At 38.0% G+C, this 12,790-nt stretch overlaps 1 protein-coding gene across 2 annotated transcripts in view; it reads right to left on the bottom strand.

The window, feature by feature from the left end:
* LOC134749747 (GPI ethanolamine phosphate transferase 2) overlaps window positions 1–12,518 on the bottom strand; it is a 21,392-nt gene extending 8,874 nt beyond the window's left edge. The window contains exons 1-9 of one of the 2 annotated variants that reach the window (XM_063684771.1): window positions 12,028–12,518; window positions 11,702–11,888; window positions 9,771–9,836; window positions 4,245–4,454; window positions 3,677–3,880; window positions 2,654–2,787; window positions 2,163–2,365; window positions 1,422–1,612; window positions 291–877 (exon numbers count right to left, since the gene is read on the bottom strand). In XM_063684771.1, coding sequence (XP_063540841.1) covers window positions 291–877; window positions 1,422–1,612; window positions 2,163–2,365; window positions 2,654–2,787; window positions 3,677–3,880; window positions 4,245–4,454; window positions 9,771–9,836; window positions 11,702–11,888; window positions 12,028–12,185 — 1,940 coding nt within the window. In that variant the 5' untranslated portion in view covers window positions 12,186–12,518. The remainder of the gene's footprint in view (window positions 1–290; window positions 878–1,421; window positions 1,613–2,162; window positions 2,366–2,653; window positions 2,788–3,676; window positions 3,881–4,244; window positions 4,455–9,770; window positions 9,837–11,701; window positions 11,889–12,027) is intronic. The other variant, XR_010128509.1, reaches the window with a different exon arrangement.
* Between the last annotated feature and the right edge of the window lie 272 nt (window positions 12,519–12,790).

Raw genomic sequence — 12,790 nt, forward strand, 5'->3', positions numbered from 1 at the left:
TGAATCAGTAGTACACAGAGAATCACCACTTTATTTTGAAAATACGACGTTACCCCATTGAACTGTTCTATGAATAAGAATTAACTTTTTTTTATTTATACTCCTTTGGTGGCCATCAAGCATACAGTCAACCTGATAACGCCTTCAACTCCAGAGACGTTACATACCCCTTACCGTTACATATTGGGGTCAAAGGATGAACTATCTTCAGGGCTAATAAGGAAAAAAAAACCAGATGCCTGCCTAGTATATGAAGTTATATTATTATAAAATGAAAGTTTAATATTCACCTGTGCAAAGCAATAAGCAGCACCCATTTCGGCACGATCCCAATCCCCACCGCACTCATCCTCTGCTCCAACTCAGGTTTCTCCTGTACCTCCGTAGCACCACTCAGTTTTCTCGACAAGTATATAACAACCACCGCTAAAGTCCGTACTAATATGAAGAACATTAACGTGTTCCAAAAGAAATACCATGTCATATGCTCCTCTTCTATAAAACTAGTCCCGAAAAACGACCACGAATGGAACAGGGTTCCGATAATTAGTAGATAGTCTATGGCGTTCAAATCTCGCAATAAAGACAAGTCTTTAATCTTTTCTATGCTCGTTTTGATGATCCAATACGACATGGATAAAACACAAGAGACTAGCAGAAAAATCGCGAGCCAAATGCCTCGCATGGAACAAAATTGTGTTTTAGTTTCAGTGATATAGCAGGAGAGGACTAGTATGCTGTTGGTGATTGCTAGGACACTTATGAAGGCGATAATTGAGCCCCATGTAGATGTGGCGTGGAGGCGGTGGACGCTGTGCTTGCGGGAGGTTTCTGGTTGGAGAGAGTACAGGGTTATGCAGACGAGGGATATGGCGATCTGAAATAATAGAGATGAATATACCCTAAAAGAATGATTGGTTACACAATTATTAGGCAATAGGGGATATTACTGCAATGTTCTGCCACCAGTGCAGCACTAGCCTTTTTAGTAAACCATAGAGTAACTTACACATACTGTACCTTTAACAGGTTTTTGACAAAAACTGTAATAAATGTCATATATTAAATAATTTTTTTTATATACATATAGTAGTGTACTTAAAAAAAAACAAATCAAAATATTTAATAAAATAATTTGATTTGTTCCCAAACTGGTTCAGGTTTTTGACAAGTTTTTAGAGATAATAAAATATGACATTGATGCATCAAGGCGGTTTGTTTACAGGTGACCTACCGGGAAACGCGAATCCGAAATTTCGCTATCTGCCTCTTTATTGCTCGAATATGCAAGAGTGACAGAGATGTTAGATAACGAAATTTCGATTTTGTTGTTTCGCGATAGACCCTCAGATTGTGGTAGTGGCGCCCCCTACGCAGAGTTTCGCGTAATATTCCCTATTGTAGTTGTTAGTAGCACTTACACAATAAAGTAGAACGATGCCCACTCCTATAGCGAACAAGTCGAACCCAACAGTGGCCTCCGTAAGGTACTCGGCCATCTTTTCCAAAGAGTCCTCGTAGAATTCCTTGGCTATCTTGGCAGCGCTCTTTTCCCCTGTGGCGAGGTAGTGCGCGAATTGTTTCTCGGCGCGTTCGAATTGTTTGTAGAATTCTAGAATCATGGAGAAAGTGGAGAAAATGAAGTTAGTAAGGGGGTGACGCCGTAGTTTCTCTTACTAATTAAATTGAAAATAAATAAAAAATACTGGGAATAGGTTAGAGCAGCGGTTCCCAATTTTTTTTGGACGGAACCCTTTTGGTAAGCGAAACATTTGACGGAGCCCCAAATAAAAAAAATTGTTCGTCACTATTTAACTGTGGACCAGAGATATAGAAGAGCTGGTTATTGATTTGTTTTCGCTTTTTCTCGCGGAGCCCCCACAGAGGCTTTGCGGAGCACACTTTGAAAATGGCTAGTTTAGATTTAAGTTACGCAATGATTTACATTTGATTGTTCTTCGCATTCGCTAATTTTAAACCGAAGCCGAAAGTCGAGCTTCAGGTCCAAGAATTTTGAGCTTTAAATTTATGTTTTGAGCGTCAACGTTTGTGAGGAAGAAGGCCGAAATACTGCCGTCTGCGAATGACCACAGGCAAAGCGTCTCAGCTCAACGAGTTCTCCATGAGAGCATAAAGGAGTCTTCAGTTGGTTGTTCACGCACCTGTCTCAGTGGCAGCCTTGCCGGTGCATTGGTCGGCGTTGTGGCGCGCGGTGATGTGCAGCAGGTACAGGCGCTGCAGGATGCCGTCGGGCAGCAGCCCGGGCAGGATCCGGCCCGTGCTGTCCCCGGGAGGGGGCGCGTTGAGCAGCCACGCTATAGTCGGCGCCAGGTCCACTTGGGCGACTGTCGGGCCGTGGCTGTCACTGCAAGAATAATTATTATCATTGTCTTGTATGCTACCACAAAACTCCGTCATTTCTTACTACCTACATTAATTTTTAAGTTTTTGCGAGCCCTTACTCTGAGAAGTCCTGACTTGCCTGCAAGTGTCACTTTGACAGTGACAGTTGTTTGTTTACAATAATTCCGTGAGATTAAAACTCAGACTTTAGCCGTAGTCGCCGCACACGAACAGGGTGCCTGGCCGGTCCTATCACATACACTTCGAATCTTCCTCCCTCTGTCTAACGCTTCCCTTTCTCGGTACTCACGGGTGTGGGCACTGGTAGGGGTCAGTGCGGGCCGCGACCAGCGGCACCAGCACCTCGGCGGGCGTGGAGCCGCCGTGTCCGCCCGCGTCTCGCATGCCGTGGTCGCCGCACACGAATAGGGTGCCTGGCCGGTCCTATACAACAAACATGCAACATTGATAATTTTTACATTGAACTATAGTTTGAATCTTTTCAAATGATTTTTACGGCAAAGACCTTAATCTGTTAAACAAAAACCATTGTTTCTTTTTGCGAGCGCGTGGCCATTGTGTCCCAGCGCGTGGCACGCGCTCAGGCACAAAGGCCACGCGCTCAATCACAATAATGGCCGCGCGCTTACACAAAAGTAACAATGGCTTTTGTTTAACAGATTAAGGTCTTTGCCGTAAAAATCATTTGAGAAGATTCAAACTATACCTACTACTTAAGAAAGCTTGCATTGATATTTTTCGAAATATCTAAAGCACTTCACACACCTGAACGTGCATTGCGTACGAGATACTAGTTTAACGTGATAACACTGGGTATCACCAGAGAAACTTCGGAAAAAATGCTTGTGGTTTATCAAAGCTATTTTTACTAGACTTTATAGTTGACCAAGCGAACGCGAAATTCGCGAAGCGTCTCCGTGAGGCAAAAATGCTTTCGTATGTCCGGCAGTTTCAGGGCGCAATTCTGAAACGATTCTTCCGGATATGGTGTGAACAGGTTACATTTTTGAAGTAAAACTTCTTTAGGCGCGACTAGAGGGTAACTCAGATTTTTTTTTGACGGAAGCAATGCTCAGTAGTGGCACACGCATAATAGGACACACGTCAAAGTTCCAACATACCGATAAACGTCATCGTCAAAGAAGTTTTAATTCAATCGCGCGTAAAGATTACACGCACAGACTTTTTTACATTTCTCAATCCAGTTTTTGAAATTTTCAGAATGTCGAAGTTATGGGGGTTCGCGAGGTTTACAGCTCACAGAGCTACTAGTCACTAGAGGCAGGAACAAAATTAAATTAAGTGGACTTACCCATTTCTGCATAGCCTCAAAGATCTTCTTAACAACATCGTCCATTTCCTGCAGCTTCGGTTTTATCTTCGGGCTCCTAGCGCCCTCTAGGTGTCCAATATGGTCTAGACCCAAGTAGTGGAGCACTAGAAAATCGAACGTGGGCTTCTTCTTGTCATCGGGAGTCAACACTTTGTCTAAATGCCGGGTGACGTTGTTGTCTACCTGTAAAGAGTATATAGTGAAGTTTTGGATTTGGGTGTGTATGTATATGTGACCTTGCAAGCAAACTATAGTTGAAAAGAATAATCTAGAGATAAAAATTAAATGTCAATATTGCCCGCAATAGTTTTAGAATTAACTCGATTCTGGGTGGCGGTGTCTAGAAAACCACTTAGGATCTTCAACATTTCTATTGAACACAAACCTCAGCGTAATCTGTAACGGAGAAAAACGTGGTCCCATCAGATTCAGCCCAGAATCCAGGGAAAAGTCTGAGCCAAGTGTCATCTCCGTACATAACGGAGCGATACCCTCTCTCGGCCGCCACTCACAACACTGTTTAATAGCATATATCTTCTACACAAACCTCAGTATAGTCCGTAACGTAGAAAGACGTGGTGCCATCAGACTCAGCCCAAAGTCCAGGAAACAGTCGCAGCCACGTGTCATCTCCGTACATAACGGAGCGGCGCCCTCTTTCGGCCGCCACGCGCAACACACTGTCGCCGCGGACGGCCGGCGCGCCGAAGTTCAACGCGACGTCTGCGAAAGTCGATACGCTGCCTGTCATCATGGCCTGTGGGATAAACGGAAGTTATAATATCGCGCCAGAACTCGGAACTACATATGTGTATTATCTATGTATGATTTCTTTCTAAGCAAAAAATATATCGTATAATACATAGGAGTTAGAGAGAAAAAAATAGTGTCCGGATGTCAGTTTTGGATATTACGAAACTCTCACAACGGTTATGGTGGAAATATGCCTAAACTAATCTTCTTCTTCTTAGTCTGTGTCAGAGTGGTCGTGGTCATCATTATGAATCACGATGAGTGATGATCTTGGTAATACGGCGCCATTCGTCGCGGACTGCAGCTTTCCGGGTACATTCATGAACCGAGCACGTAGTTGCGGCGTTGCAACGGCGTTCATTGGTGATCCAACACGTGGCTGGCACCTGGGTGCCTTCAACTTTTCCCTACACTACGAGACGCTCTATGGAGTCATTACCACGACGAGATACATGGCCGAAGAAGGGCAAATGCGTGACTCCACTGTGGTTGATATGATAAGCGCTGTCTGATGCCGAGTTCTTTTAATATTCAAAATTCAAAAATTCAAAATTCGTTTATTTTTTAACAAGGTTTATCCTGGGTGTCGAATCCTCCTTTTAAGTTTGACACTTGTGTTAGGAGGTATTCGCTCTTTCATACAAAGGTGAGAAAAAAAATTAAAAAATAGGTTTGACAATATTATAAGTATTATAACTAAACTAAACATTACAAGAATTGATAGTTCTGTTTTTTTTCCTGTCGGTGTAGGTGCATAGCGTTCACGGTTGTAATTGTAATATAATATATATACATATATACAATACACATACATATACACATACATACATATATACATTTTGATTTTACATAAGGTGTATAACCTTACATTTCAAATAAAGAGGGTAAAGATCTTAATTAGGTGGAATAGTAAGTGTGTAAGAGTGTATGTGTGTATGGTCGCATGAGTCGTGCAAATCTCGGATCCGGTGCGATAAGGTCAAGGTATCATTGTTTCGGTTTCTTCGTATGTTTTACTTTTTAACCATATCGTAGTCTTTATTTTACACTCGTATGATTTATTGTAAATATTAATAATTCTGTTCCCTTTGTTGTAAAGATGAATAGATGTGGTATTAAATTGCCTTTTAGCAAAATAAGTCCTACCAATACTTAGTTGATTTATAACTGAGTAAGGGTTACGTTTTTTTAATATGCCAACATCTGGTTTTATACTTTTATGAACTTTTAGAATACAATTTAAGATATATAACTGTCTCACAGTTAGAACATCAGCATCTTTATAGACATCAGTGGTGCTGTAACGTATATTTTTGCCTAGAAGTACTTTAAGGATTAATCGCTGGGCCCGTTCCAGAACTATGAGTTTATTTTTGTGGGTACCGCCCCAGACAGGCAGGCAATAAAGTACAATAGATTGCACAAGTGTTTTATAAATGTAAATTAATAGAACCCTATCGGATACTTGTCTAAGATATTTAAATAGCCATATCAGTTTTCTTATTCGATTAGCGGTAATATCAATTTGTTTGTTCCATGAAAGAAGTTGGTCTATATGGATACCCAAGTATTTAGTGGAGTCATTTGTACGAAACTCTGTCCACGATACTCCTAGCATCCGTCTTCAGCACCACATCTCCAACGCGTCAACTTTCTTCGTCTCGGTTTCACGAAGAGTCCATGTCTCCGACGCATAGAGGAAAATGGGGAATTAGGCAATAACCGAGTCTGGTTTTCGTGGTTCTGGTAATGTTCTTATTACCCCAAATCTTTTTCATTTTATCCATAGCAGACCTAGTGATCGCCATGCGCCTAAACTAATAAAACTAGTAAATAAGGAATGGAATAATCATCAGGTACGCTTTACCCAAGGGCCATGAAGTCCATGAAGAAAAAACGTGTCTTGGTCTTTGAATACAAATTTTAATACCCCTTGCAAGATTGTTGCACTGCAAAACCAGCGTTACGAAAGCATCCTGTCACGTCTGTTTTGTAAAATCACGCATATCAAACAAACGGACGTATGGTACCTATGGTTTTGTTAATTGAACTAAATGGTGTATTAAACAAATTAGAGTTGTGTGCGTACCTATTGGATGGATGGGCGGGGGCCTTTCACAACGCCATCTACCGAAATTACAATTGCGAAGGGAAGTTTATCTACTGCGCAGTATTTTAATTCTCTCTCTACTCCCTCATATACCTAACGCAGCGTACTACGTAGGCGAACAACATGCGAACCGAACGCGAAGCGGCGCGGCGCGGGGTGTATCAATCCTTTGATACCTATAAGTGTCCTACGTGGGCGATCTCGTTGCGAATGCGAACGCTTTGGGCTCGCCGAGCCGCTTCGCTTCGCGTTCGCGAGTGTTCGCTTACGTAAGACGCAGCGTAAGCAAACTTAATTCTAACGAAAAACACCACGTCAAGCATAGTAAAGCTTTCAGTCAAACTCCAAGCAGTATACAGTAGTATTGCCAGTAGCAGATATAATAGCTAAGCAAGCGAGGTGTTCATAATAAAACAACAAACGAAAATTCTTAATTAAGAGTCCCCAGCAAGCTCGGCCGAATTTCACCTTCCCACATATAAATGGAGTTTCGTTCCCATTTTAAATCTATGAGTTGCATTGTAATCAAACTTTACACATACAATGACATGAGGTATATCTAGTCCTGTGATTAATTTATAATATACTAGCTATTGCCCGCGACTTCGTACGCGTGGATTTGTATGATGGTGGTTATATATTCTACATGAACATACTATAGAACATTATGCAGCAAAAGGTATCAGTAGGGACGGTTAATCATTTGTTAATAATTATACAACGCATGAAATTTGTCTTTCACAAACTACGAAGTTTCAAGACCCTAACTGAAAAAAATTGTTCTCGATATAATCCCTCTCGACCCTCTTAGAAGATTTACAAGTCCACTATTTAAAAAAATATTCGCTCCCGAAATTATTAATACAAACTTTTCAAAAACGGTGTAAGTAATTTATATAATGCCCTTTTTACCAAGTTTCAAGTTCCTAGCTTAAAAGAAAATTTGTACCACATATAAACTTACATCCCCTTTTTAACCCCTTTAGGGGTTGAATATTTAAAAACGCTTAAATTACTTTTCTTGTATTCTAATAATATGCCTTTATACAAAGATTCAACTCCCGCGCTCAAAAAAATATTTGATCTCCATACAAACTTTCAACCCCTTTATCACCACCTTGGGGGATGAATTTTTAATTTTTTAAATGAGTTTTCTTGTTTTTTATTATAATTAATAAACATTTATAAAATTTGAACCCCAAGACCAACTTTCATCCCCTTTTTAACCCCCTTAGGGGTTGAAATTCCAAAAAGTCAACATTACTCTTTTTTTGTAATCGGCTATTACTATGCCTTTCTAGGAAGTTTCAAAGTATTTGTAATGGATTCAAACTTTCAACCCTTTTATAACCCATTTAGGGGACGAATTTTTAAAAACGCTGAAATCACTTTTCTTGTATTTTAATAATATGCCTTTATACGAAGTTTCAAGTCCCGCACTAAAAAAAAATTTATGATCTCCATACAAACTTTCAACCCCTTTTTCACCACCTTAGGGGATGAATTTTGAAAAACCTCTTTTTAGTTGATACTAACGTCATAAAAGCTACCTATTGTGAAAAATTCAGCTCTCTAGGTCCAACGGTTTGGGCTGGGCGTTGATTTAAGTGAGTCAGTCAGTCAGTCAGGACTTTTACGTTTATATATATAGATAGCTCCAGTTTATACAACAAACGAAATAAATAGAGCAGAAACATGAAAAACTTAAATTCGCTGTATTTTTTTTTACTATGGTATCTAAGGCTACATAAACTAATTACAGGCTAGATATACCTTATCCTATTGTAAGTACAAACTTTCAGAGCTATCTAGCTAGTCGTTTTAAAATGAGAGCGTAACTACGTTTGTATGGAGAACCGAGCTTGCCGGGGACTCTTAACATTCCGGGCTACATCTGCATTTTAAAGGAAATATAGGGCACCATGAACATTCGAGAAGTAGAAAGGTTAGGCACATGCTTTTTATTGTACCATAGTATAATGAACAATTTTGTCTGTAACGATTGGTAATTAGCGGTGTGCGCATGCGTGAACTGCCTGCAACCAATGCAATCATGTCGATTGGGCCAAGAGCGCAACTGCAACACTAACACTTCATGCACTTATGCAAGCTGATTGACTAGGTGTGATTCTAATGTTTACGGAAAGCGGGCAATTCGAACGCTAGAACTGGGGCTATGACATATTAAATAATGTATGGAAATAGTCGTGTGAGTTTTAGTAGTATTTGTTATCTGGATACATATTTTTATTTTCGTTTGGCGTTTGTCGATGTATAATTGTCATCGGGGCTAGGCTTCATGGTGTAAGAAGGTCAAAATATGAATTATTATTATTATAGCCTTCATTGCTGGTGACTAAACTGCACATCATTGTATATCAGTTTTCTTCGCATCATTTTCTTGGTTTGTTGTCCAGCGTGTCCTGTGACACAAAGGCCTCTTCCAGCTTCTTCCATTCCTCTCTGTCGTTGGCTTTTTTAGGCCATTCTGTTCCTCCAATTTTATTGATGTCATCTTTCCATCTTTTAAATTGGCCGCCTTGCTTCCTTTTTCCATCTTGTGGGAGCCATTCTGTTATAATTTTTGTCCATTTTGTTCTACTTTCTCTGGTCATATGTCCTGTCCATCGCCATTTTAGCTGCCTTACTTTCTTAAGTATGTCTTCTACCTTTGTGATAGATCTTATGTCTTCTGCCCGTTTACGGTCTATTAGCCTGACTCCTATCATGCTTTGTTCAATTCCTCTCTGGCAAGTTCTAAGTTTTAGGAGATGTTTCTGAGTTAACAAAACAAAATATGAATAGTAAATTCCAAAGACTATCCAGCTAATTAAAAGTTGTTATGAATGCAAGCCTAGATGAGATTCAGGATGCAATAAGGATGTTATTTCATTAACTACCTTATAATAATTACTATCACTAGCAGCATGCAAAAAAATGCAAAACATAATTAAAACACATCTAAGCACACCACCAAAGAAAATACTTCAAGGCATATCATTCTTAAATGAATAATCAATAAAAATACTTAAGTTTCATAAAATTTTAGAACATTCATAATGTAGTTTTAACATTAACCAACTCTCAAAGCAACTATTTCTGTCCAAAATAGAAAAAAAAATGTTGACATCAAAGAATGATGACCTCAGTGTTTTCTTTGGTAAATAAAAAAAACAAAAAGCAGTGAAATAATACAAAAGTGACACTTGCGAATATGTCCCGCCAGAAGTTTAATGTGCGCCTCCACTGTGCCCTTTCCTTCTTAAGCTCTGGAGACTGTGCATACACAAAAAATACAAGTAATGTACAATGCTACTAGTTATCTGCATCATAATAATGAATAGAATAGAATAGAATTTCTTTATTTGCCAGAATACGTGTATAAGATGACAACAGAAAAGGTTTACATGTATCAGTATTCAGTCGAGGACACGACATGCAAATAATTGACAATTTAATAATTTTAACATAAAATAAAGTACAATATAGAAAATATTACGACAGAAATGAAAACAGTGGGTAATTTTTCGTGTTAAAAAACTAATAATAAGTTGGTAACAATTTGAATATTAAATAATAAAATGTCCATGAATAAATAAAACTAATATCGATAAGTTAAAATTTTTATATAAAAAGTCAAATTACAAAATGGATGTCGTGTATAATTTATTTAAAAGTCATTGGGAAAATAATTTAATAATAAGATGTCAAAATATATACATAATTTATGCAACTTAAATTATCATTCTAACTGCTTTAAATTATTATTGTGCTCTAAAAATTCCCTCACACTATAAAAGCAATTTTCAGACAGCCATTTTGTAATCTTATTGCTAAATTGGTTACTATCGATTTGCTTTAGCTCATCAGGAAGACTGTTGAATATAACTATACACATATTGTATGCATTTCTGTGGTATACAATAGAATGTGAAGGAGGTTGATACAATAAATGCTTGTATTGCGCTCTCCGATTTCCGGCAAATACATCAAATCTCTTTTTAAAAAGTTCAGGGTGTTTTTTCACAAATAGACATGCTTTTTTTATGTACATGCAAGGCAAAGGCAAAACATTAAATTGCTTAAACAGTGGTTTACAACTGTCCGTGATCCAAGCGTTGGCTATCGCACGAATACACTTTTTCTGCCGAATGAACGCTTTTTCAATGTCGACTGAATTGCCCCACAGTAAAAGACCGTAGTTAAGTACAGATGCCACAATAAACAGGAACGGGAAGTCCCTGGTTTAAATCCTGCTAATTTGTGTATTTATCACAGATATTTGTTCCTGAATTTTGCTTGTTTTCTATATATATTTAAGTGTTTATCTATTTATTATATATATCATTGTCTAGTACCCACAACACAAGCCTTATTGAGGTTACTGTGGGACTAGGTTGTTTTATGTGGGATGTCTCATAGTATTTATTTTTTTATAAACAAAGACATTTATCATAGGATGTATTCAGTGTCCTAATAAAATAAATAGTGCTTTATCATAGAGCCTGATGGTTTTTCACTCCTGCATAGAAATTTGTTTGCACATTTCTTTACAGATAACTGTAAATAATATTTAAAGAATTTTAATTTGTAACGCTTATAGGATGCGTTGGGGTACGGACGTAGTAGTATTTTATTTGCTTCGGCATACGGACAATTTTTTGTCTTACCTCTCATGAAAAGCCCGTTCAATCTTACTCCAATGCACCCTAATTAAAAAGTAATTAAATTGATAAGCACATAAAGTGTTTTCTTTGGTAATGTAATTGAACAATGTTTGTGGTAAAGATTGACAGTAAAGTATCAAGATTTTTTTAACATGTTTCTTATTTTATTTTACATAATATTTAATGACTCAAGCTTGTATTATGTATACTTTGATACAGATGTAACATAATTGCAAAGCATTCATAGTTGCAATGCAATAATCCCAATTAAACCAAAGAAGTAGCTAAACAGTTTATTAATTCATTCCATATCCTAAAGGACTACTGTTTGTTACACAGTGAGTTCTAATAAATTTAATATAAACAATGCCCATACTGAAATGTAAGTTTAGTATTTAAAATTTCTAAAATTCACTAATACATACTTGAGTCATAATCTTCTTCCAAATACACCAATTTAGATTTCTTTATTACCTTAATCCTGGGCATTGTGACTGTAGGTGGTTCTGCTACAGATACATATATACATGCAGATTTGTTCTTCAGAAGCTGCCCCGTGTACGGCATGTACTCTTCTGTGACAAAGTCATAGCGGAGCCCGTCTATGACCATGAGAACCACTGTGTTCTCCCCTGAGTTGTATACTTCTTGCCCATCAATACTAAAATTGAAGAATATGTTGATAGAGCAGTAATAAACTATTTAATATTATAAAAAATCATAAATAAAAAAAGTTATAAATATCAAAAAGGGAATAAAATTAATTAAAATAAATACTTAGACAAAAAAAGTTTGTTTACCTGACTCCACCAATAAAGTTCGGCAAATTATTCATATGCGCAAAATTTCCCGAATGATACTTCAGCGGGAAAAATCCGAACATAAACAACATTAGGGCCCCCTGGCCCATCACTAGCAGGCACAGGCCGGTCCATCGGTGTTGTACCCACGACAGCATGATGACCGATCTCCGTGACTACCGGTCACAATCACAGCACTAACTACTTCCCGAAACAATATCAAACATCAGTAGACCTTCCGTAACTCAATCAAGCATTTACTACACTTTCGATACAGCTGCTCATTGAGTCGTGCCGAGCAGAATTTGTGTAATCCGTTCATAACCTAATGATAAAAGAATTTTGGCTTGATATAATTGACACGTGGTTTACATTTACAAGAACAGATAAAATTACACTGATGATCGATATGATTGTTGAATGAAAGAAATAAATGTTTTGCGGCTATTTTAGTGTAATAATAATTGATAAACATTTCCCCCGTTGACAAACCTTATCTGACAGTGACGTGAGTGACAGTGACACTGACATGACATGACAGTGACGTTTCGTATGCGTTTTGTTTTTTTTTTTTTTTTTTTAACATTTATGGCCGTATGCGTTTTGTTTTTGGATGATTTTTTTGTTTTAACGTCCTTATTTTCATTTTTAACACGTATTCAAACCAGAAAAAAATATATAACAACAATCGTGTACCATTTCTTTCTCTTTATGGCACAAGAAATAAAAGCAAGCATACAACGCGGTAAAGTCTGTGTCTATG

Source organism: Cydia strobilella, chromosome 18, assembly GCF_947568885.1.
Source record: "Cydia strobilella chromosome 18, ilCydStro3.1, whole genome shotgun sequence".
Taxonomy (NCBI): domain Eukaryota; kingdom Metazoa; phylum Arthropoda; class Insecta; order Lepidoptera; family Tortricidae; genus Cydia; species Cydia strobilella.